The 23,294-nt window shown below is 47.4% G+C and overlaps 3 protein-coding genes and 1 long non-coding RNA gene across 11 annotated transcripts in view; 2 read left to right on the top strand and 2 right to left on the bottom strand.

Annotated features, from left to right (window-relative positions):
- SVBP (small vasohibin binding protein) overlaps positions 1 to 11,783 on the top strand; it is a 17,780-nt gene extending 5,997 nt beyond the window's left edge. Inside the window, exons 2-3 of one of the 2 annotated variants that reach the window (XM_083168375.1) lie at positions 10,443 to 10,553; positions 11,650 to 11,783. In XM_083168375.1, coding sequence (XP_083024501.1) covers positions 10,443 to 10,529 — 87 coding nt within the window. In that variant the 3' untranslated portion in view covers positions 10,530 to 10,553; positions 11,650 to 11,783. Of the gene's footprint in view, positions 1 to 10,442; positions 10,675 to 11,649 lie in introns of those variants that run through there. The other variant, XM_083168374.1, reaches the window with a different exon arrangement.
- Positions 3,757 to 5,255, bottom strand: LOC146056278 (calpain small subunit 1-like). Its single transcript, XM_083168376.1, has one exon. The coding sequence runs from the start codon at positions 4,802 to 4,804 to the stop codon at positions 3,848 to 3,850; it is 957 nt and encodes a 318-aa protein (XP_083024502.1). The 5' UTR covers positions 4,805 to 5,255; the 3' UTR covers positions 3,757 to 3,847.
- Positions 11,731 to 19,574, top strand: LOC146056274 (uncharacterized). 3 transcript variants are annotated; one of them, XR_014469092.1, is made up of 9 exons: positions 11,731 to 11,869; positions 13,207 to 13,342; positions 13,418 to 13,534; positions 14,717 to 15,413; positions 16,103 to 16,375; positions 16,468 to 16,587; positions 16,677 to 17,337; positions 17,419 to 17,599; positions 19,361 to 19,574. XR_014469092.1 is itself a non-coding variant. In XM_083168373.1 (7 exons), the coding sequence occupies exons 2-7, from the start codon at positions 13,211 to 13,213 to the stop codon at positions 17,333 to 17,335; spliced, it is 1,998 nt and encodes a 665-aa protein (XP_083024499.1). In that variant the 5' UTR covers positions 11,731 to 11,869; positions 13,207 to 13,210; the 3' UTR covers positions 17,336 to 17,341. The 3 variants fall into 3 exon arrangements, 1 of the variants encoding a protein (XP_083024499.1); XR_014469093.1 differs by having other exon boundaries at positions 11,745 to 11,879; XM_083168373.1 differs by lacking the exons at positions 17,419 to 17,599; positions 19,361 to 19,574 and having other exon boundaries at positions 16,677 to 17,341.
- Positions 16,059 to 23,294, bottom strand: LOC146056277 (uncharacterized). 5 transcript variants are annotated; one of them, XR_014469097.1, is made up of 7 exons: positions 21,630 to 23,294; positions 20,820 to 21,416; positions 20,544 to 20,709; positions 20,303 to 20,463; positions 20,062 to 20,222; positions 19,821 to 19,981; positions 16,065 to 16,581 (listed from the first exon to the last, which is right to left on the bottom strand). It is a non-coding gene; the product is annotated as an uncharacterized LOC146056277 (long non-coding RNA). The 5 variants fall into 5 exon arrangements; XR_014469096.1 differs by having other exon boundaries at positions 16,066 to 16,581; positions 20,820 to 20,978; positions 21,051 to 23,294; XR_014469095.1 differs by having other exon boundaries at positions 16,059 to 19,740; positions 20,820 to 23,294.

Raw genomic sequence — 23,294 nt, 5'->3', positions numbered from 1 at the left:
TACTTAGGACATCTGTTACAGCACTACTGAGGAAATGATATGTAACTGGCACTACTGGGACATGATATGTAACTGCCACTACTGAGGGCATAATATGTAACTGGCACTGGGGACATGATATGTAACTGGTACTACTGGGGACATGATATGTAACTGGTACTACTGGGGACATATGTAACTGGCACTACTGAGGGCATGATATGTAACTGGCACTACTGGGGACATGATATGTAACTGGTACTACTGGGGACATATGTAACTGGCACTACTGAGGACATGATATGTAACTGGTTCTACTGGGGACATATGTAACTGGCACTACCGAGGACATGATATGTAACTGGCACTACTGGGGACATCTGTAAGAGCACTACTGGGGACATGACATGTAACTGGCACTACTGGGGACATCTGTAAGAGCACTACTGGGGACATGATATGTAAATGGTACTACTGGGGACATATGTAACTGGTACTACTGGAGACATATGTAACTGGCACTACTGGGGACATGATATATAACTGTCACTACTGGTGACATCTGTAAGAGCACTACTGGGGACATGAAATGTAACTGGCACTACTGGGGACATGAAATGTAACTGGCACTACCGGGGACATGATATGTAACTGGCACTACCGGGGACATGATATGTAACTGGCACTACCGGGGACATGATATGTAACTGGCACTACCGGGGACATGATATGTAACTGGCACTACCGGGGACATGATATGTAACTGGCACTACCGGGGACATGATATGTAACTGGCACTACCGGGGACATGATATGTAACTGGCACTACCGGGGACATGATATGTAACTGGCACTACCGGGGACATGATATGTAACTGGCACTACCGGGGACATGATATGTAACTGGCACTACCGGGGACATGATATGTAACTGGCACTACCGGGGACATGATATGTAACTGGCACTACCGGGGACATGATATGTAACTGGCACTACCGGGGACATGATATGTAAATGGCACTACCGGGGACATGATATGTAACTGGCACTACCGGGGACATGATATGTAAATGGCACTACCGGGGACATGATATGTAACTGGCACTACCGGGGACATGATATGTAACTGGCACTACCGGGGACATGATATGTAACTGGCACTACCGGGGACATGATATGTAACTGGCACTACCGGGGACATGATATGTAACTGGCACTACTGGGGACATGATATGTAACTGGCACTACCGGGGACATGATATGTAACTGGCACTACCGGGGACATGATATGTAACTGGCACTACCGGGGACATGATATGTAACTGGCACTACTGAGGACATGATATGTAACTGGCACTACTGAGGACATGATATGTAACTGGCACTACTGGGGACATGATATGTAATTGGCACTACTGAGGACATGATATGTAATTGGCACTACTGGGGACATGATATGTAACTGGCACTACCGGGGACATGATATGTAACTGGCACTACTGGGGACATGATATGTAACTGGCACTATATATGTGCAAGGACATGATTGCTTGGCATTCACATTCAGTACCTGAGAGTACACGCACTTTGTTTCATGTTTTGAAACCTTGTTTTATGCCCAAATAAAATATATTTCTGTGTATTCATGTGTTTGATGTGTTTATACAACATAAATACAAGATACTTCACTTTCTGACTCTCATCCTATTACATTCCCCCCCTACAGTGTGCAGTTGTGCTTTGTGTTATTTCTGTACAGTACAGTCCTGTGCAAAGCTCTGATCATTTCGCCCCTACGTATCACCTGCTAGGCGCAGAGACAGGGCTCTGCCCGTCCCTGCGATGCCTAGAGCCGGAAGCCGGGGGTCTGCGCATGTGCGGTTACGCGCTGACTGTGACCCCGCTGACCGCACTGCCGCTCGGGCTACAATGGGCTATCGCCATCCCAGAATGGCGATAGCCCAGTGCTGCGATGCCGGGCTGCCCGATGTTGATACATCGGGCAGCTTCGCATCCCCCATAGAAACCTATGGGGGATGCGGCCGGCGACGGTGCAGGGGGGATTGCAGCAGGGGTCGGAGATTCCTGCTGCGGTCCCCTGTGATACATTGGGGGGATACTTAATATTTGCGGTAAACCCGTTTTCGGGGATTTAGCCGCAAATATTATTTGATAAATGTGGCCCTTAAGCTGTCCAGCATGTGAGGTCTACATACAGAAGCAACAAGTAACTGAGCACCTGGGTAACACCATGCTGCACTGCAGGGGGCAGATGTAACATGTGCAGAGTTATGTGTGGGAGGGGTGTGTCCTAGCTCAGATCTACATTGCAGTGTGAGAATAAAGCTGCCCAGCATGTGTGGGCTACATACAGAAGCAGCCAGTAACTGAGCACCTGGGTAACACCATGCTGCACTGCAGGGGACAGATGTAACATGTGCAGAGAGTTAGGTGTGGGCTACATACAGAAGCAGCCGGTAACTGAGCACCTGGGTAACACCATGCTGCGCTGCAGGGGACAGATGTAACATGTGCAGAGAGTTAGGTGTGGGCTACATACAGAAGCAGCCAGTAACTGAGCACCTGGGTAACACCATGCTGCGCTGCAGGGGACAGATGTAACATGTGCAGAGAGTTAGGTGTGGGCTACATACAGAAGCAGCCGGTAACTGAGCACCTGGGTAACACCATGCTGCGCTGCAGGGGGCAGATGTAACATGTGCAGAGAGTTGTGTGGGCTACATACAGAAGCAGCCGGTAACTGAGCACCTGGGTAACACCATGCTGCACTGCAGGGGGCAGATGTAACATGTGCAGAGAGTTGTGTGGGCTACATACAGAAGCAGCCAGTAACTGAGCACCTGGGTAACACCATGCTGCACTGCAGGGGGCAGATGTAACATGTGCAGAGAGTTAGGCGTGGGCTACATACAGAAGCAGCCAGTAACCGAGCACCTGGGTAACACCATGCTGCACTGCAGGGGGCAGATGTAACATGTGCAGAGAGTTAGGTGTGGGCTACATACAGAAGCAGCCAGTAACTGAGCACCTGGGTAACACCATGCTGCACTGCAGGGGGGTAGATGTAACATGTGCAGAGAGTCAGATGTGGGAGGGGCGTGTCCTAGCTCAGAGCTACATTGCAGTGTGAGAATAAAGCTGCCCAGCATGTGTGGGCTACATGCAGAAGCAGCCAGTAACTGAGCACCTGGGTAACACCATGCTGCGCTGCAGGGGGCAGATGTAACATGTGCAGAGAGTTAGATGTGGGAGGGGCGTGTCCTAGCTCAGAGCTACATTGCAGTGTGAGAATAAAGCTGTGTACACACGGGGCGATATATTGCTCAGTGTCTCCTTCTCCAAAGATGTCGCTGATAAAAGAGAACCTCTGCTGGGCGGTGCCGCAGAGGGAGTCAGCTGGTCGCAGGAGATCATAAGGGGACTAAAAACGGGAGCGCGATTTATCGCCAGTGCGCACTCCAATCGTTGGCAATATGGACACTCAGCGACCATATTGCCAGCGATTATAGCCCGTGTACGCACCTTTAAGCTGCCCAGCATTTGTGAGGGCTATATGCAGAAGCAGCCAGTAACTGAGCACCTGGGTAACACAATGCTGCACTGCAGGGGGGGCAGATTCAACATGTGCAGAGAGCTAGGTGTAGGACCATGTGCACTGTGATGTGTAGTACCACATCCATCGACCACCGCCTGAATTCAGACTGTCTAACCCCTGCCCTGTGCGCGCAGTGATGTAATGTCCAGGCCGCGGCTGCTCCCGTACAATCTGCGTTTATTGCTATAATTCAGCATATATATAAGGAGAGAGCAGCTTACACCAATGACACAGTGCCCGGACACACGTCCCTAGGAGTAGATGGTCATCTTCAGCCATTCCGGCAGCCTCACCTGCACCTGTCCGTTCCCCTCCCTGTCCAACGCCTTAAAGGCCCGGAACATGCAGTCCATGCGGACCATGCTGCTGATGAAGCTGTCGAAGTTCACGTTGCCCTTGTTGTCGGCGTAGCGCCGGATGAGGAGCTGGTGCAGCTGGTCGGGGATCTGGAAGCCGGCAGCCTGCACAGCTGCTGGCATGGCACTGCCCGGGATGTAGCCCGTCTTCTCCGCGTCAAACTGCTTGTAGATGCATTGCCACTTCTTTATGTTGTTCCAGAGATACTTGAACTCTTCAAAGCCCAGTTTGCCCGTCCCGTCGCTGTCCATGACCGCGACCATACTGCGGCACGTGTCTATGCTGAAACCATCTGTCTTCAGGTCCTGGTGCTTGGCCACCACCTTGTTGAGGACATTCTGCAGCTCCACTGGGGACACCTGCATGTCCTCTCCTGCCAGCTGATTAAAGAGGCGGCGGAACTGCCGCTGCTCGTCGTTCTCCGTGGCCTCCTGTAGGTAACTGTTGGCGGATGGCACTGGAGGAGGCTCTGGCTTGTAATTAGCAATGACATCGCCAATGACACCCAGAATCCCTCCGAGTATGTTCATTCCTTTTCCACCTGATCCCCCAGCTCCTGCGGGTCCTGCGAAAAGTTTCCCCGCCCCGCCGGCCTGTCCACCAGACCCGCCAGACCCGCTCAGGCTGCTGAGGGCGCCTTGCAGGAACTTGCCGGCTCCGCCACCTTGTCCGGATCCTGCTAAACTGCCCAGGGCCCCTTGCACGATGTTGCCGACGGATCCACCTTGGCCGGACCCTGCAACGCTGCCGACTAGCCCTTTCACAACATTCCCGATGCCGCCACCACCTCCTTGGCCAGAGCCTCCTGCTCCGCCCGTCACTTCTTTCATGAAATTATTAATCATAAACATTTTGGCTATGTGCAGAGGGAGCAGACCCGGGAACTCTGTGCAGATGGAGCAGAGGGTGGTGTAGCTGTGCAGGCGGAGCAGAACAGGGGATTCTGTGCTGAGGGAGCAGATGAAGTAGACTGTGTTCTCCTGGACAGAAGCAGCAGGCAGGGAGGATTCAGAGTGGACTGGGGGAATCTGTGCAGATGGAGCAGGTCGGATGTCTTGTACAGAAGGCGGCAGGGTGGGGGATCCTGTGCAGACGGAGCAGGCTCTGTTTTCCTGTGCAGACGGAGCAGGCTCTGTTTTCCTGCGCAGACGGAGCAGGCTCTGTTTTCCTGCGCAGACGGAGCAGGCTCTGTTGCCCTGCGCAGAGGGAGCAGACGGAGGAATTCTGTGCAGAGCAAGTCCTCTCCTGTTCAGTCACCGCAGAAGGAAAACAGAATTGTTGAGTCACAGCTGAGCTCCACCCAGAGACACTAAAGTGCATCAGCCAATAGCAACGCCTTCCCCAAAACATTCCTTCTAAATCATGTGCCTCAGCCAGGGACACCCCCCACCCTCCAATATGCAAGTGCTGGTGAGGAAGAGGAGGGTGGTGCTGGGAGGGGGCTCATACTGGAGAAGAATAGAGGGTGGATGTGGTGGCAGAAGGGACGGGAGGGTGTCACGTTGTCATTGGCAGCATCTGTATGTAGGGAACAATAGGGACCGTTCTACAATCGGAGCAGATCAGAGTTATGCAGGGTCATTCATGGCTGGATTTGCCCCTGGCTGCACTTCTGCCCCCCCTGCAGGGCAACATGCTTCTGCCAAGGTGCAGAGTTACTGGCTATTTCTTTGCTGTGCCCTTGTACCAGCTCCAGTCTGCCATGGGTATGGTATAAATAGACCTGGCACTGGGTGTACCAGCTGACACCACCAGGATCTGTCATGTGTAGTATGTAGTGGTCTCCCCCCTCCTGATTACATGCCATCCCAATGAGTGTACTCTTAGGTACACCCTGGATGGGTGTGGCGGATCATCTCTGCTGTTTCTGCTCCAGGGCACAGGATTACTCTGTGCAGTTCTCATGGTCTGTCGGACACCACCCGACTACTCAGCCTGTTCTACTGGCTGCCTCCTATTCACTATTGTGAGAGTTACACCCCGTATTTACATTTACTGCCGCGCCCGCCTCACAACGTCCCCTCACTGCACTACAGCACCCACCGTGCACCAGCGTCCCCACACTGCACTACAGCACCCATCGTGCACCAGCGTCCCCTCACTGTACTACAGCACCCACCGTGCCCCAGAGTCCCCTCACTGCACTACAGCACCCACCGTGCCCCAGCGTCCCCTCACTGCACTACAGCACCCACCGTGCCCCAGCGTCCCCTCACTGCACTACAGCACCCATCATTCACCAGCGTCCCCTCACTGCACTACAGCACCCACCGTGCACCAGCGTCCCCTCACTGCACTACAGCACCCATCGTGCACCAGCATCCCCTCACTGTACTACAGCACCCACCGTGCACCAGCGTTCCCTCACTGTACTAGAGCACCCACCGTGCACCAGCGTCCCCACACTGCACTACAGCACCCACCGTGCACCAGCGCATCCTCTCCTGTACTACAGAACCCACTGTGCACCAGCGTCCCCTCACTGCACTACAGCACCCACCGTGCCCCAGCATCCCCACACTGCACTACAGAACCCAGCGTGCCCTCACTGTACTACAGCACCAGTCGTGCACCAGCGTCCCCTCACTGTACTACAGCACCCATCGTGCACCAGCATCCCCTCTCCTGTACTACAGCACCCATCGTGCACCAGCGTCCCCTCTCCTGTACTACAGCACCCACCGTGCACCAGCGTCCCCTCACTGCACTACAGCACCCACCCTGCACCAGCGTCCCCTCTCCTGTACTACAGCACCCACCATGCACCAGCGTCCCCTCTCCTGTACTACAGCACCCACCGTGCACCAGCGTCCCCTCTCCTGTATTACAGCACCCATCGTGCACCAGCGTCCCCTCACTGCACTACAGCACCCACCGTGCCCCAGAGTCCCCTCACTGCACTACAGCACCCACCGTGCCCCAGCGTCCCCTCACTGCACTACAGCACCCATCGTGCACCAGCGTCCCCTCACTGTACTACAGCACCCACCGTGCCCCAGTGTCCCCTCACTGCACTACAGCACCCATCGTGCACCAGCGTCCCCTCACTGTACTACAGCACCCACCGTGCCCCAGCGTCCCCTCACTGCACTACAGCACCCACCGTGCCCCAGCGTCCCCTCACTGCACTACAGCACCCATCGTTCACCAGCTTCCCCTCACTGCACTACAGCACCCACCGTGCACCAGCGTCCCCTCACTGCACTACAGCACCCATCGTGCACCAGCATCTCCTCACTGTACTACAGCACCCACCGTGCACCAGCGTCCCCTCACTGTACTAGAGCACCCACCGTGCACCAGCGTCCCCTCACTGCACTACAGCACCCACCGTGCACCAGCGTCCCCTCACTGCACTTCAGCACCCACCGTGCACCAGCGCATCCTCTCCTGTACTACAGAACCCACTGTGCACCAGCGTCCCCTCACTGCACTACAGCACCCACCGTGCCCCAGCATCCCCACACTGCACTACAGCACCCAGCGTGCCCCAGCATCCCCACACTGCACTACAGCACCCAGCGTGCCCTCACTGTACTACAGCACCCAGCATGCCCTCACTGTACTACAGCACCCATCGTGCACCAGCGTCCCCTCACTGTACTACAGCACCCATCGTGCACCAGCATCCCCACACTGCACTACAGCACCCAGCGTGCCCTCACTGTACAACAGCACCCAGCGTGCCCTCACTGTACTACAGCACCCACCGTGCACCAGCGTCCCCTCACTGCACTACAGCACCCACCGTGCACCAGCGTCCCCTCTCCTGTACTACAGCACCCACCATGCACCAGCGTCCCCTCTCCTGTACTACAGCACCCACCGTGCACCAGCGTCTCCTCACTGCACTACAGCACCCACTGCGCACCAGCATCCACTCACTGCACTACAGCACCCAGCGTGCCCTCACTGCACTACAGCACCAGCATCCCCTCACTGCAATACAACACCCACCGTGCACCAGCATCCCCTCACTGCACTACAGCAACCACCATGCACCAGCATCCCCTCTCCTGTACTACTGCACCCATCATGCATCAGCATCCCCTCTCCTGTACTACAGCACCCACCGTGCACCAGCGTCCCCTCACTGCACTACAGCACCCACCGTGCACCAGCATCCCCTCTCCTGTACTACAGTACCCATCGTGCGCCAGCGTCCCCACTCCTGTACTACAGCACCCATCGTGCTCCAGCATCCCCTCTCTTGTATTACAGCACCCACCGTGCACCAGCGTCCCCTCTCCTGTACTACAGCACCCACCGTACACCAGCATCCCCTCTCCTGTACCACAGCACCTACCGTACACCAGCAACCTGTCACTGTACTGCAGCACGCACCGTGCACCAGCATCCCCTCCTGTACTACAGCACCCATCGTGCACCAGCGTCCCCTCTCTTGTACTACAGCACCCACCGTGCACCAGCGTCCCCTCTCCTGTACTACAGTACCCATCGTGCACCAGCATCCCCTCCTGTACTACAGCACCCATTGTGCACCAGCATCCCCTCCTGTACTACAGCACCCATCGTGGACCAGCGTCCCCTCTCCTGTACTACAGCACCCACCGTGCACCAGCGTCCCCTCTCCTGTACTACAGCACCCATCTCTCCCTAGTAAGCAGCGCTCTGTGTGCCCCTTCATGTTCCCGGGAAGGAATCAGTCACATTGTAGCTCTCAGATCCTGGCACACATCCGCCAACTCTGCAGGATGAGACAGTGGGTATGGCTGCCAGGCCTCGTACTGCAAATCTTTATGACAGTAAGCAGCTATGGCGGAACGGCTGAGCGCAGCGTATGGTAGCCATTGTGTTACACAGCTATGGCGGCACGGCTGAGCGCAGCGTATGGAAGCCATTGTGTTACACAGCTATGGCGGCACGGCTGAGCGCAGCTTATGGAAGCCATTGTGTTACACAGCTATGGCGGCACGGCTGAGCGCAGCGTATGGAAGCCATCATATTACACAGCTATGGCGGCACGGCCGAGCGATGCGTATGGAAGCCATCATATTACACAGCTATGGCGGCACGGCTGAGCGCTGCGTATGGAAGCCATCGTCTTACACAGCGATGGCGGCACGGCTGAGCGCAGCGTATGGAAGCCATTGTGTTACACAGCTATGGTGGCACGGCCGAGCGATGCGTATGGAAGCCATCGTCTTACACAGCTATGGCGGCACGGCTGAGCGCAGCGTATGGAAGCCATTGTGTTACACAGCTATGGCGGCACGGCTGAGCGCAGCGTATGGAAGCCATTGTGTTACACAGCTATGGCGGCACGGCTGAGTGCAGCGTATGGAAGCCATCGTCTTACACAGCTATGGCGGCACGGCTGAGCGCAGCGTATGGAAGCCATTGTGTTACACAGCTATGGCGGCACGGCTGAGCGCAGCGTATGGAAGCCATTGTGTTACACAGCTATGGCGGCACGGCTGAGTGCAGCGTATGGAAGCCATCGTCTTACACAGCTATGGCGGCACGGCTGAGCGCAGCGTATGGAAGGCATCGTCTTACACAGCTATGGCGGCACGGCTGAGCGCAGCGTATGGAAGCCATTGTCTTACACAGCTATGGCGGCACGGCTGAGCGCAGCGTATGGAAGGCATCGTCTTACACAGCTATGGCGGCACGGCCGAGCGATGCGTATGGAAGCCATCGTCTTACACAGCTATGGCGGCACGGCCGAGCGATGCGTATGGAAGCCATTGTGTTACACAGCTATGGCGGCACGGCCGAGCAATGCGTATGGAAGCCATCGTCTTACACAGCTATGGCGGCACGGCTGAGCGCAGCGTATGGAAGCCATCGTCTTACACAGCTATGGCGGCACGGCTGAGCGCAGCGTATGGAAGCCATCGTCTTACACAGCTATGGTGGCACGGCTGAGCGCAGCGTATGGAAGGCATTGTGTTACACAGCTATGGCGGCACGGCTGAGTGCAGCGTATGGAAGGCATTGTGTTACACAGCTATGGCGGCACGGCTGAGCGCAGCGTATGGAAGCCATTGTGTTACACAGCTATGGCGGCTCGGCTGAGCGCAGCGTATGGAAGCCATTGTGTTACACAGCTATGGCGGCTCGGCTGAGCGCAGCGTATGGAAGCCATCGTCTTACACAGCTATGGCGGCACGGCTGAGCGCAGCGTATGGAAGCCATCGTCTTACACAGCTATGGCGGCACGGCTGAGTGCAGCGCATGGAAGGCATTGTGTTACACAGCTATGGCGGCACGGCTGAGCGCAGCGTATGGAAGCCATCGTCTTACACAGCTATGGCAGCATGGCCGAGCGATGCATATGGAAGGCATTGTGTTACACAGCTATGGCGGCACGGCTGTGTGCAGCCTATGGAAGCCATCGTATTGCTATGGTGGCACGGCTGAGATTGTAATGGAGCAGTCGGTCAGCTCTGTATGTACACGTGTGTAACAAGTGTCCTACACGCCAGGAACATGTCTCTGACCCCGTGTTTCTCTTTCCTACAGATTTACGCACTGAACAAGGTTATGACGGAACTGGAGCAGCAACAGTTTGAAGCATTTTGTAAACAGATGCAGACGTCCAGCAAATAGCCGTGTCCCGTCTACCTCCGCCAGGTCTCTGTCCGCAGGGCTCAGACTGGGGCCGCTCCTGGTTTTACTGTGTATTTTTATTGCAATGTAACCACTATTGTCCCCACATCTGTCTTATATCTAAATTAAATCACTTTTTGCTTTTTGTTGTGTCCAGGTGATCTAGCCAATGACTATTCCCGCACCGTCCCTGAGGGGGGGGCTCTTCTCTAGCCAATGACTATTCCCGCACCGTCCCTGGGGGGCTCTTCTCTAGCCAATGACTATTCCCGCACCATCCCTGGGGGGGCTCTTCTCTAGCCAATGACTATTCCCGCACCATCCCTGGGGGGGCTCTTCTCTAGCCAATGACTATTCCCGCACCGTCCCTGGGGGGGGGCTCTTCTCTAGCCAATGACTATTCCCGCACCATCCCTGGGGGGGGCTCTTCTCTAGCCAATGACTATTCCCGCACCGTCCCTGGGGGGGGCTCTTCTCTAGCCAATGACTATTCCCGCACCATCCCTGGGGGGGGGCTCTTCTCTAGCCAATGACTATTCCCGCACCATCCCTGGGGGGTGCTCTTCTCTAGCCAATGACTATTCCCGCACCATCCCTGGGGGGGGCTCTTCTCTAGCCAATGACTATTCCCGCACCATCCCTGGGGGGGGGGGCTCTTCTGTAGCCAATGACTGACTATTGGTATATGCCCTGAGCCAAGGGCAAGCCCGTGCCTGTAATTTTTGGTAAGCAAACATAGATATGGGTGCTTCTCACTGTGGATCAGGGGGTGGGGGGGGGGGGGGGTATCATTTGGCCCACAGCATAAAGCAAGATAGACATATAGTAGAAAAGACATAATCTGGAAATAGTGACAGCGCGTGCTAAAAATGTACACCGTAATGCCTATTATACATCACACACCTATTACATATTATACAACATGCCATAATATCCATTACACATTATGTCACACACCGTAATACCTATTACATATTATACCACATGCCATAATGTCTATTGCACATTATGGGGGGTATTCAGAGATATCCGATAACTGTAAAAAATGCGAGGTGTTTTATTTTTCGGGTAATTCGCAATGCGAAGTGATATCACTTACGCGAAGTTTTCATGTATTCAGACTTGCAAAGTGAAAAGATATTCACCCGCGAAATGTGACCAATGAGGTGAAAAGAGGGAGTTGGTCTTTCCGCATTTCCGCTCTACGAAGTCTATATAAGTTTTCGCTCCTCGTGATTAGACGCCATTTTCCGTAGACGGAGGAGTGCTTCGTACACGGACTGCTGACTCCAATACTTTTGATCGATCACAGCGTGTGGTCCCGTAGCTGTGTGGGAGTGGTAAGAACATGTATGTTGTTTGTTTGTTTTTTTGTTTGTGCGCTGTTTTAATTTGTGTCTTTTGAAGCAGATCGTTTAATATGGTATTCTGGTTAATTGCTCACATGCTGTTTAGGACATGTTCCGCAAGCGTGGTTTGTCATTTTTTTGCTGTACTTTTCAGTGAGTGGATGGTGGGCAAGCATTAATTCATGGTATTGTTCTGTAATTACATCTAATTTACTGCCTGCATTGCCAACCTGTTGTTAATAAGAGAGTCGCAGCACTGTACAGAAGTGTGTTGGGTTTTTTAAATACTTGCTGAAATCAGTCACATGTATTTCATGGTAGTGCACGCTGTTTGTAATGCTGTTAGCAAGAGGTGGCCATCGATTACATCTGCTTGTTCAGCTGCTTAGCAAGGTGCTATTAGTGGCCCTTGCTTGGTGCTTGCCACATTCATGTTGTAAGTAGGCCATGAACAATGACAAGGGTGTGTCCAATGTTAGCTAGGGATGGACATCGATGGGCGATGTTTTAGAAACATCGATGTGTTTCTTTCGATGTTAGTGTTTTTGCCATTTAACGGTGAGCTTCCGATGTTTGTCACCATCGAATGCTAATCATTCGATGTTGTACCGATGGTGGCTTATTTTTTGTAATTCCCAAAAGCTATGCCAGGCTCTCCCTTTTTGTGTGTGTGTGGTTGCACTTGCCTTAATAAATAGACATTTTCCTATCTGGAAAAATAGTGAAACCTAAAGCGAGTTAGTTTACAATTTATCTAATTTTATTACATTTTGATTACTTGCTGTTAAACTGTTAATAATGTGTACAAAATTATTATACTACTTCATCATTGGGCATTGTGTGAATATTCACAATGTCCAGTGATAAAGTAATATGTTGCTCAGAGCCTGGGCCCTGCCACCAAACTCAATTACTACCTTACAAATGGCGATACAGGCTTCAGCGCATGCGCTAGTCATATAACTAGTTTTCACCATCGAATACTTCTGATGCGATGGTTAGTTACCATCACATCGAAAGTTTCAATGGTGGAAGCACTGCCATCATTTGATGGTTGGCTTCAGATGTCCATCCCTAATGTTAGCCTTGCAGTAAGCAAACGGTGTCCCAGTGTTGCTCTGGATTCAGCAACTCAGGTCTGCCATCAATTTTTTCTAATCACCAATGATGGCTGGCCTGCCCATGGGTGGCTGGCTGAATTGGTACCCTTCTATTATTAATAGTGTAAGTGATGATGTGAACAAGAGGTGTCCATCTATTGCTTTTGATTCAACAACAATTACAATCCTCTATATATTATCAACCTAATTATTGTCTTCGCATTTCAGAGAAATGTTTCTTGGGAATTGGACACAGTCACCAAATGATGACCATTCATCAGGTCCATCAAGTGTTGAGGATTTGTTTGCAATCAAAAATCATAAACATCAGAAAAGTAGGAGAAGACTTCATCCATCCACACAGGTATTTTTTTTTTTTTTCTATTTTGAATTTTATTACTATAAATGGTTTATTATTCAAATTTTTTATTTTCAATAGACTTCAGAAATTGAACAAGCACAAATGTCTAGTCTATCACCTTCTGATGTTTCTTTGGTCAGTGAAGAGGAAGAATGGCAGCCTGCTCCAGAAATTCAGCGAAGAGTATCGAGTCATGTAAATATTTTTTGAGTTTGTTTTATATTATTGTTGCTTAACGTGCTATTTACACACTGTGCTGTATAATGTAATGGTAGCTGGTTATGCATAAGTATAAATGTAATCCCCACAACTAGATAGGTAATAGTGTTGCATTTTAAATACTCTTAACCATGGGTCCTCAAACTGCGGCCCTCCAGATGTTGTGAGACTACAATTCCCAGCATGCCTTGCCACAGTTTTAACACTCCCTTATGGGAAAACTGTGGCAAGGCATGCTGGGATTTGTAGTTTCACCACATCTGGAGGGCCGCAGTTTGAGGACCCATGCTCTTACCAAACAGTTCCAATGACAATATATTCCTGGAGCAATGGTATTGGAGGGTTTTGTTGTCTATAATGTGAGGAGTGTAGATTCTTTTTGAGAGCATCTTTCAATACACTGGTAACAACAACTTTAATTCTGTGACATCGGGTCATAATAATTATTTAGATTTTTAACGTAAGTCCAGATTTTTACTGTGGAAGCAATGTAAATTGGTCTAAGATTAAAAATTAACCTTTGAGCAATTTTTGGCATGTCCCACACACCCAAATTTCGATTAGTACTCCAACCGTGATGGTTATTTGCTATCACAATTGACATTCGTTTGCTAATTCCATTCCATGATCTATACCAATCCAAAGTGGGGGTAGGATAGTGAGCTAATTCAGGGGTCAATTATAACTTTACTGGTATTACACGTTTCCTCGATGGCCTGTTGTGCACGCCACGCTTTTTGTTTGGGGACTCGCTGTGCTTTGTCCGCTAGATAGAAAGGACTACACGTGCACGTGGATATTGTGTCCAAGGTTGGGAGGAGGTATGCTGGTGTGTTGATCAGGCCATGGCGTTAACAATCGGCTTGCAATGTACCTATGATTTAAACATTAGGGTGTGGTGATTCGAAAACATCAAGTCTCAAGGACCATTTCCCGCTTGTATCTACTGTCAAAGTTTGCATAGAAGTGTTGCATCGCATGACACTACGTTTTGCTAATGTAAGGGCTATTTTGTAAATTGTGATTGAACCATCTTTATGAAGGTTTAACAATTGCAATGGTTGAGTTTGATCGGGTACCATTAAGATATGTTTAGCAGTGGAACCAGATATTACATTTTTGGCTACATTTCAAAAAATCAAATTATTTTTTCCCCAGAAAAGAAAAATGCTCATCCAAAATTTGGAAAGCAGAAGAGCCAAAAGAAGACATTTGAATAAGCGAAGTTTTGGAAAACGCAAACAAAATGGACAACAGCAAAGCCAATCTCAATTGGTAATTCCTATGAGTCAGGAAGGAGATGGTACTCCTCCAGATGGAAATCCTTCTCCGGATCCGAATCACGATGATTTGGATGAAGATTTGTCAGGTCCAGAGAATAATAAAAAGAACACTAGAGGTATTCGATTTAGTGAGACTGAGAATTATGTCTTGGTTGAAGGAGTTGATGCAAAGTACGACATACTGTTTGGGCCAAGAAGAAACACAACTTCTGCTAAAGAAAAACGTAGATTATGGAATGTAATAGCAGATAAAGTTACTTCAGTTTCCGGACACAGAAGAAGTGCTAAGATATGTCTAAAAAGATACAGCGATTGCAGAAGGCAAACCAAAAAAAAAATGGCTGAACAGAGGAGACACGAATTAAGTACTGGGGGAGGACCGGAACTAAACATACGCTGGCTTTCTTGGGAAGAATTGATTAAAAGAAGACTCAATCCTATTATGATTGAAGGTGTATCCGGGTTCATTGACTCCAGAAGACAAGGCCAAAAAACAATGTCTGTAGAAACTGAGGCAAGATGTCAGAAAGTTTTAGGTACTCATGAATCTGAAAGAAGAAGGATGCGAATGGGTAAGTAAACTATGCTCCTATCTTTGTAATTGGTATTACACTACTATCAAGTTTCTGATGCACACTGTAGTAGGATATGGCTTGTGGGTCATATATCTCTTACAAAAAGTGTATTTTGAATTTAGGAAGGCTAGACTCAGACATTCTCTGTAAACATGGCCTCTACTCAGTTGTCCATCTTTGTGGTTCATGGTCCCTCACGTTGGAGAGTCTTTGAAGTTTTTTTGGAGAAGTGCACTACAAATTATCATTTGTAACTGCCTAATTGATATCTCAAAATGGGCCAAGATGTCCTTCTGCATGGTTAAAAATTCCAATTTCAGAAAGCAGTTAAATGATCGTTGAAGGGTGGAACACTGTAGTGCTGTCACATACCAGGCGGGCAAATCAATACCTGTGGGGGTGGTGGGTGGTTCGTGGGGTTAGGTGATGGACAAAGATATCACACTGTATGGTCCACCTTCTACACAAGTATCAGTTTGCATGTGGTCAACGCACTGTTTCAATACAGGATGCCATCTTGATAGTGTGTGCTGTTGTCCGAAATACTAGTGTGTTTTATTAGCTTGAACAACAAATTTTTAACACTGGTTTTTCTTATATTGATCATATGATGGTATTGCAATGAACTATATTTTCTAATGAATAACTACCGGTACTAATTTTTATTTTTTATTACGTTTTATTAGTGAAAAAAACAAGAGATGTACATACAACTGGACACACTTCCAGAGCCGGAACAAATCTACAAACGAAGGGACAGCTATACACACCTGAGGTGGAAACACAACAAACATCAACTTTGCCCAACTTATTTGAGGATTCGGATCGGACAGAATCAACTTTTCTTGGTTTCGAGAGTAGTCCAATCTTGAATGTAAACCAGTCAAGAAGTGCAAAAGAGTCAATGTTGCCACCAACCATTCCTGCTAGTTCAAGATCTCACATGAATCTTGATAAAGGTAAATTATTGATATCTTTCATTTTTATTGGAACACTTTTTTTGTCTGTCATTTTTTCCATGACACTTATTTCATACTATTACAAATTGTAGACACACCACCGGGGACAATGATAGTAACCTGTGAATTAGATGTTGGACCTGATATTTGTATTCCGGACTCTGAGGATGACAATACTGCAAATGTCCATCCAGCTGTGTCAACACCTACAAGTAAGTAAGCTGAATTAATAAATGATGTAATAGAATGGAATTAAATCAAACAGTACATTAAATAGATTTTTATTCCAAATTGTCTTCAGGCAGAGAAGACCAGCAGCATAACAATCGTACCATTGTTGATCAAGAAATTGAGAACATGGCCTCTCTCATTTCTAAACTTACAGACAGGCAGGATGAGTACTGTAAGGTCATGGAATCAAGGATGAATTCAATTGAGACGACACTCAGAGATCTCATCACAAACACAGTTCATGATTTGATAGTTACATTAAAAGATAGTGAACTCATCCGAATTAATGACAGGAAAGAAAACCGACATGTTTTAAATCTAATGGCATGTGCATTATCCAAACTAGTAGATAATACTTCATGCCTCTCGCAAGGAGTTAACGATATGAGAGAAATCAATAGACAAACATCCTCAAATTCAATGCTGATTTCAAATAATCTAAAACTGTTGACAGACAACATCAAGCTAATTACATCATTGTACAGCAATACCTTAAAACAAAAATCAACCGAACCTTTGAAAAAAAACACTCTTCAAAATTATCCGTCCACATCGTTTTCTCCATCTCAAGCTTACCAGGGTTTTAGTGGAATTGACAGAATGACCGAACATCTACCTAATACCACATCTGGTATACCAGGCAAGACTGTGGAAATTCAGGCAAACATTGTCCCAAACATCCCGGACGAAAATCAACAGGATGACGATGATTCTACACAGATTTTTTGAAGGTAACCCCCCCCCCAAAAAAAATATCAATGATCTCCATCTTGTATTGCAGTTTGCATGACAATTTTCTCCATAATTTACAGGTTTAACTACTAATTTCAAAAGTGGTTCAAAATAATGCACAACGTTTCAAGTGCAATGGTTTATGAAAGCATCGTTAAAGGAAAAGTTAATGTTGAAGTTATTACAGTTGATTCAATAGTTCATGAAGATTCAGGTTACACTCAACATCTTTACACATATACTCTGGAGGAAATTTGAAAAGTAAGTAATAATTTCAATAAATTCAGCATGTTAACATATGCTTCCTTACTGATCTTCATCCTATAGTTAAATGGATGATGACCCTCGAGCATCCTATTGTCTTTTGTGCGCTTGCATTACATTTGATAATCTGTTACTAAAAATACTGCATGTATTCCACCTACAGTAAGCTGCATTCTTAATCAGACCCTCCTCCCAAACCTTATTACTCAATCCTCCCTCAACCCTCACCCACCCACCGGTTAATTTCTACTCAATAACTCACCCCCTGTCCCACACAACTCCCACTGACCCGCAGTACTAAGGTCTCCACTACTACCCTCACCTTCAATGGACTAAAATTTTTAGAATAAAATTGGGTTCCTTGCTAGTAATTCCAACACGCCATAGTTCAAAAGTCCCCCTTGACCACAATATAAAGGCCAACTGCCAACAATGAATATTTATTTAAATGCCCACTGGCCACAAATATATATATTTAAATGTATTTATTGCTGGCGCAGGCCAGCAATGTATACGTTAACGCATAACTTAAAAATCGTTGTTTGAAAATGTAGGAGATAACGTATACATTATTGGCCTGCGCCAGCAAGAAATATATATATATATATATATATATATATATATATATATATCTCCCACCTTTTATGCAATTAGCCTTTTATATAGAAGCATTTTCTGTAAATTCTTTCTCGTCCTGAAAATATTTTACTAATTGGGGAAAATAGTTCAGTGTGTACGCACTACTTTGGGGAAATATATTTCTATCCAAAAATTTGGCAAAGTCGATTCAAATTAAAATCTTCTAGTGGGTATGGCCCTTTACTACCCCTTTTGTGAACGATCCAAAAATGTTCTCTATTTTAAGTACAAAATTTGTCAATGTATTCATTGAGTATTTGTGAAATGGCCATTTCAGGGTGTTGTATAATGGGCCTTATTCTGTTCTGGGCGGTAGGGCCCGCATGCGGCCGTACCGCCAATGTTTTCACTCTGCATATGCGCAGAGGTCACTCTGCGCATGTGCAGGGGAATTCTCGGACCCAAAAATTTATACGCCGCAAAGGGGGCGTATAGGGGCGTGAGGGGCTTAATACCCTCATTACCCTATGTATACGCCCAGCGTTTCATGGGCGTTCCCATGCAAACGCGGGGCGTATGCATGTTAATGAGGCTATATGACGCCAGTGATGGGGGCGGAAAGCTGACATCGCCGGATGTCAGCTCTCCGCCCAAATACAAGCTTTCAAACGGACGATTGTCCGTGTGGTCTAAGCTTGCGTGAGGGGGGGGAGCGTGCGGCCCTGCCTTCGATGGTCATCGACCATCGAATGCAGGGGGCAGCTCCCACCATGGTGGAGGCGTACGCCCCACCATTTTTATGCGGATCGGCAGCCGTCCGTGTACGGACGGTCGTGCCGATCCGTCTAGTAGGCGGGGATTCTTCTGGTGCGGTCGGAGCAGCATATGCGGCTCCGGCCGCACCAACCAGAATAAGGGCCAATGTTAGGACGTACCTCCTTTTCGATATTTTAAAGTTCATAGCTACTGCCATTTGTGGTGTGGGGGCACGAAAGGTTTGGGGGCTGTGAACAACCTCCACCAAAAGTTGGTGGTTTATTATTGTTTGAGGACAAGTGCCCATACATTTAACATTTCATAATATTAACAGATTTCCATTATGTAAAATACAAATATTGTATATATGTAACCATTTGTTTAGGATTGTATTAAATTATTTCTATTTTTCCATTATTGCAGGTAACATCGAGGTTAAAATTTTAAAAAGTTAATGAAAAACTGTAAACTGGACATCTAAAAACAACCATAAGAAAGAACAATTGTTTAGCCGAACATCAATATTTGAAGAATGATACAACAACTGATACAAGAAATATTTGAATGTTTATGTTATGAAACGAAAAGTAATATTTAAACACTTTTTGTATATGTTGCATTAAAAGTTATGCATAAATACACTCTTTCAGACATTTCTTTTGATGTACAAATTTATTAACATGATATTGATGCAAAAAAAAAATCAAATTTTTTAACTTTGTTGATGAACATAACTTCAAAATGCTCATATGAAATCGTACACAAAGATATTGTAAATGGAGACAAACATCCTGACGGAGACCCTGTGAAGGAGCAGAGGATTAGACAGGACAGCAAAGGTAAGTTTGCAGCTCGCACACTCCCAAAGACACACCTTCATTACCTGAAAGGAGCTGCAGATGCATAGGTCTATGTCCAGATAGGTTCCATGAACAGAGGGGGCTCATTAGCTTAAAAGCGGCCATTAATCACTTCCCCATCACATAGCCAGAGCATAGTGCTCATAAATCAAGGTAAATGGAGACAAACATCCTGACGGAGACCCTGTGAAGGAGCAGAGGATTAGACAGGACAGCAAAGGTAAGTTTGCAGCTCGCACACTCCCAAAGACACACCTTCATTACCTGAAAGGAGCTGCAGATGCATAGGTCTATGTCCAGATAGGTTCCATGAACAGAGGGGGCTCATTAGCTTAAAAGCGGCCATTAATCACTTCGCCATCACATAGCCAGAGCATAGTGCTCATAAATCAAGGTAAATGGAGACAAACATCCTGACGGAGACCCTGTGAAGGAGCAGAGGATTAGACAGGACAGCAAAGGTAAGTTTGCAGCTCGCACACTCCCAAAGACACACCTTCATTACCTGAAAGGAGCTGCAGATGCATAGGTCTATGTCCAGATAGGTTCCATGAACAGAGGGGGCTCATTAGCTTAAAAGCGGCCATTAATCACTTCCCCATCACATAGGCAGAGCATAGTGCTCATAAATCAAGGTAAATGGAGACAAACATCCTGACGGAGACCCTGTGAAGGAGCAGAGGATTAGACAGGACAGCAAAGGTAAGTTTGCAGCTCGCACACTCCCAAAGACACACCTTCATTACCTGAAAGGAGCTGCAGATGCATAGGTCTATGTCCAGATAGGTTCCATGAACAGAGGGGGCTCATTAGCTTAAAAGCGGCCATTAATCACTTCCCCATCACATAGCCAGAGCATAGATAAAAGCTCATACATCAAGGTAAATGGAGACAAACATCCTGATGGAGACCCTGTGAAGGAGCAGAACAGCAAAGGTAAGTTTGCAGCTTGCACACTCCGAAAGACACACAAAATTTAGCTGTCTAACAACTACGCGGTCACAAACGCAACACCAACTCACCTGGTGTCAGAAATGGGGTGTTGAAAATAATAGTGTCCAAATGCCAAATCAACGTCAACAACAACTAACAATAAACCGATCGTGAACTCCATAAACGTAAATTTATTCAGAACATTAAAAGCAATCCAATATGAATCCAACAACAATCATAACAGCACTCTGTAAAAAAAAAAAAAATTAATTTCTTATCAAGTTATTCTAAAGTATACCTTCCATTGAAATATTACTCACATGCAAAGAAATGCTGGATAAGAAATCGACGAGATTCTGCTCCTTCATCCATGCCCGCTTGTAATACCGAGGAGAGATCCCCATGCCGAAAAACTCGAGCATCTATATTCACTGGCAAATTTTGTGACACACAAATGTTATGCAGTATACAGCACGCATTTATAATGCCACAAACTTTGTCAGGTGAATATAAAAGAGCACCACCGGAGATGTCTAAACATCGAAACCGGCTCTTAAGAACACCGAAGGTACGCTCTATTACACCCCTCGATGTTATGTGTGCCTCTTGGTATCTTTTCTCAGCATCAGTAACAGGATTAGGCAATGGGGTAAGTAGCCACGTTTTGTTAGGATAACCCGCATCACCTGCACAGAGAGAGATGAACGTATGTAAAAAAAGGGCCCCTTCTGTCTCCATCTCTCACACAACATACATACCAACAAACAATAACAAAAAATTATATCAATATATGCACATAGTACACACATAAATACGTTACAACTTATCGAAAAATACATACATTAGATACATACATACATACATACATACATACATACATACATACAAAACACACTTACCTAACAGCCAGCCATCAGGCATTCTTCCATTTTCAAAATCTTCAAAAAGGGATGACTGGCCCAAGATGAAGGAGTCGTGGGTCGACCCAGGAAAACCCACAACCAAATCCAAAATGTGCATATTAGAATCGCAGACCACCTGAACATTTAGGGAATGAAAGTGCTTTCGGTTACGAAAGCATTCCTCTGATTCCCTAGATGGCACGATTCTCACATGAGTGCAGTCTATCGCGCCCAATACATTTGGGAATTTGTATTTTTGGAAAAAGCCAAATTTAAGTTCTCTCCATTCGCTGTCAGAGTCTGGAAATCGAATAAACTGGGTCGTTAATTTACGGAAAGCCAATATGACCTGAGTTATACAGCGTGACATTGTTGGCTGTGAAAAACCACGTGTCTGAGACAGTGTAGGCTGGAATGTACCTGACGCAAAAAACTGTAATGCAGCCAGCAGTTTCTGGAAACCACTGACTGCATGTTTAGCGCGAATCCGAGGCTCAAGGTCTGGCTCCATCAGCTCATACAGCGAATATATTTCCCTAGACGATAAGCGAAACGTACGAATCACTTCCGCCTCGGAGAGAGACTCCAGTGAACGCCTAATACGATATTGGCGTGCACGTGGAATTTGTAAACGGACATCTGACTCACCCAATGGTGTCACTCTCTGACCACGACCCTGATGTCTCCGATTTCGAGACCTTAAGTAATGTGTCAAGATCAGTAACATCAAAATTGAAGTTGAGAATGGCTCCATATCTGTAGCCAGAGAAAAGTGGGGATTAACCGAGGAAATGCCTAAAAAAACGATTCCAAATACCAGCAGACTGCACGATGCTGTGAACTCCCTGAAGTCTCAAACAGGAGTGTGTACACAAGGGAAGAACTGCATTGTGGGCTTAAAAATGGATCACATGTCAGAACAGAGCATCATGGGTGAAAAATAATATTACTTAAAAATTAAATATATATTCAATAACATACATTCTGTTAATAAGATTGGTAAGAATGAAACTAATGCATTTAAAGGAACAAACGGACTTAACAAATATAAGGAGGATTGTAATGCAACATGATAACGCTGTTGAAAAAAAGCGCAAACACAATCCCGTAAATACACCGTCAAAAGTGCGAAGACAAGTTCGTTAAAAAAGTGTGAATATGAGAAAACATTGCAAAGTGAAAAATACACTGATTTTACGAAAATGCGAAATGTGAGAATCGGAGGTTTTCGCAAAAATAAGGTCGAAAGAAACGAAACTTTCACAAACATCGAAAACAACGATTTTGTGAAAAAAGCAAAGTTTGAATACCCGATAACAGTTCGCATTCGAAAACATAAGAAAAAGTGAAACCAATACGCTTAAAACGACCTAACGCTAAAGTCTGAATACCCCCCTTAGTCACACATGTAATACCTATTACATATAATACCACATGCCGTATATTACTTATGCCACATAAGTACCGCTTACCTACATGCTCATTGCTATGGGTTGCATGCTCGTTGCCATGGGGTTACCATGCTCGTTGCCATGGGGTTTAGCATGCTCTCTGCCATAGGAGTTAGCCTGACCTCTTGGTCTCGGCAGCCCCAGCGCTGGCATCTACTAATAATCACTGCACTGAAGCAACAGTACAGGAGCAAGCAGTGTTCCCTTGCAG

This window comes from Crinia signifera, unplaced genomic scaffold, assembly GCF_055691185.1.
Source record: "Crinia signifera unplaced genomic scaffold, ASM5569118v1 HAP2_SCAFFOLD_774, whole genome shotgun sequence".
Lineage (NCBI taxonomy): Eukaryota > Metazoa > Chordata > Amphibia > Anura > Myobatrachidae > Crinia > Crinia signifera.
This window is presented reverse-complemented; position numbering and strand designations above follow the sequence as displayed.

Coding starts and splice junctions, on each gene's coding strand:
- LOC146056278 (XM_083168376.1), bottom strand. CDS start 4,804: ATGTTTATGATTAATAATTTCATGAAAGAAGTGACGGGCGGAGCAGGA.
- LOC146056274 (XM_083168373.1), top strand. CDS start 13,211: ATGTTTCTTGGGAATTGGACACAGTCACCAAATGATGACCATTCATCA. Junction 15,414..16,102: donor AAGAAGAAGGATGCGAATGG/GTAAGTAAACTA, acceptor ACGTTTTATTAG/TGAAAAAAACAAGAGATGTA. Junction 16,588..16,676: donor AGCTGTGTCAACACCTACAA/GTAAGTAAGCTG, acceptor AATTGTCTTCAG/GCAGAGAAGACCAGCAGCAT.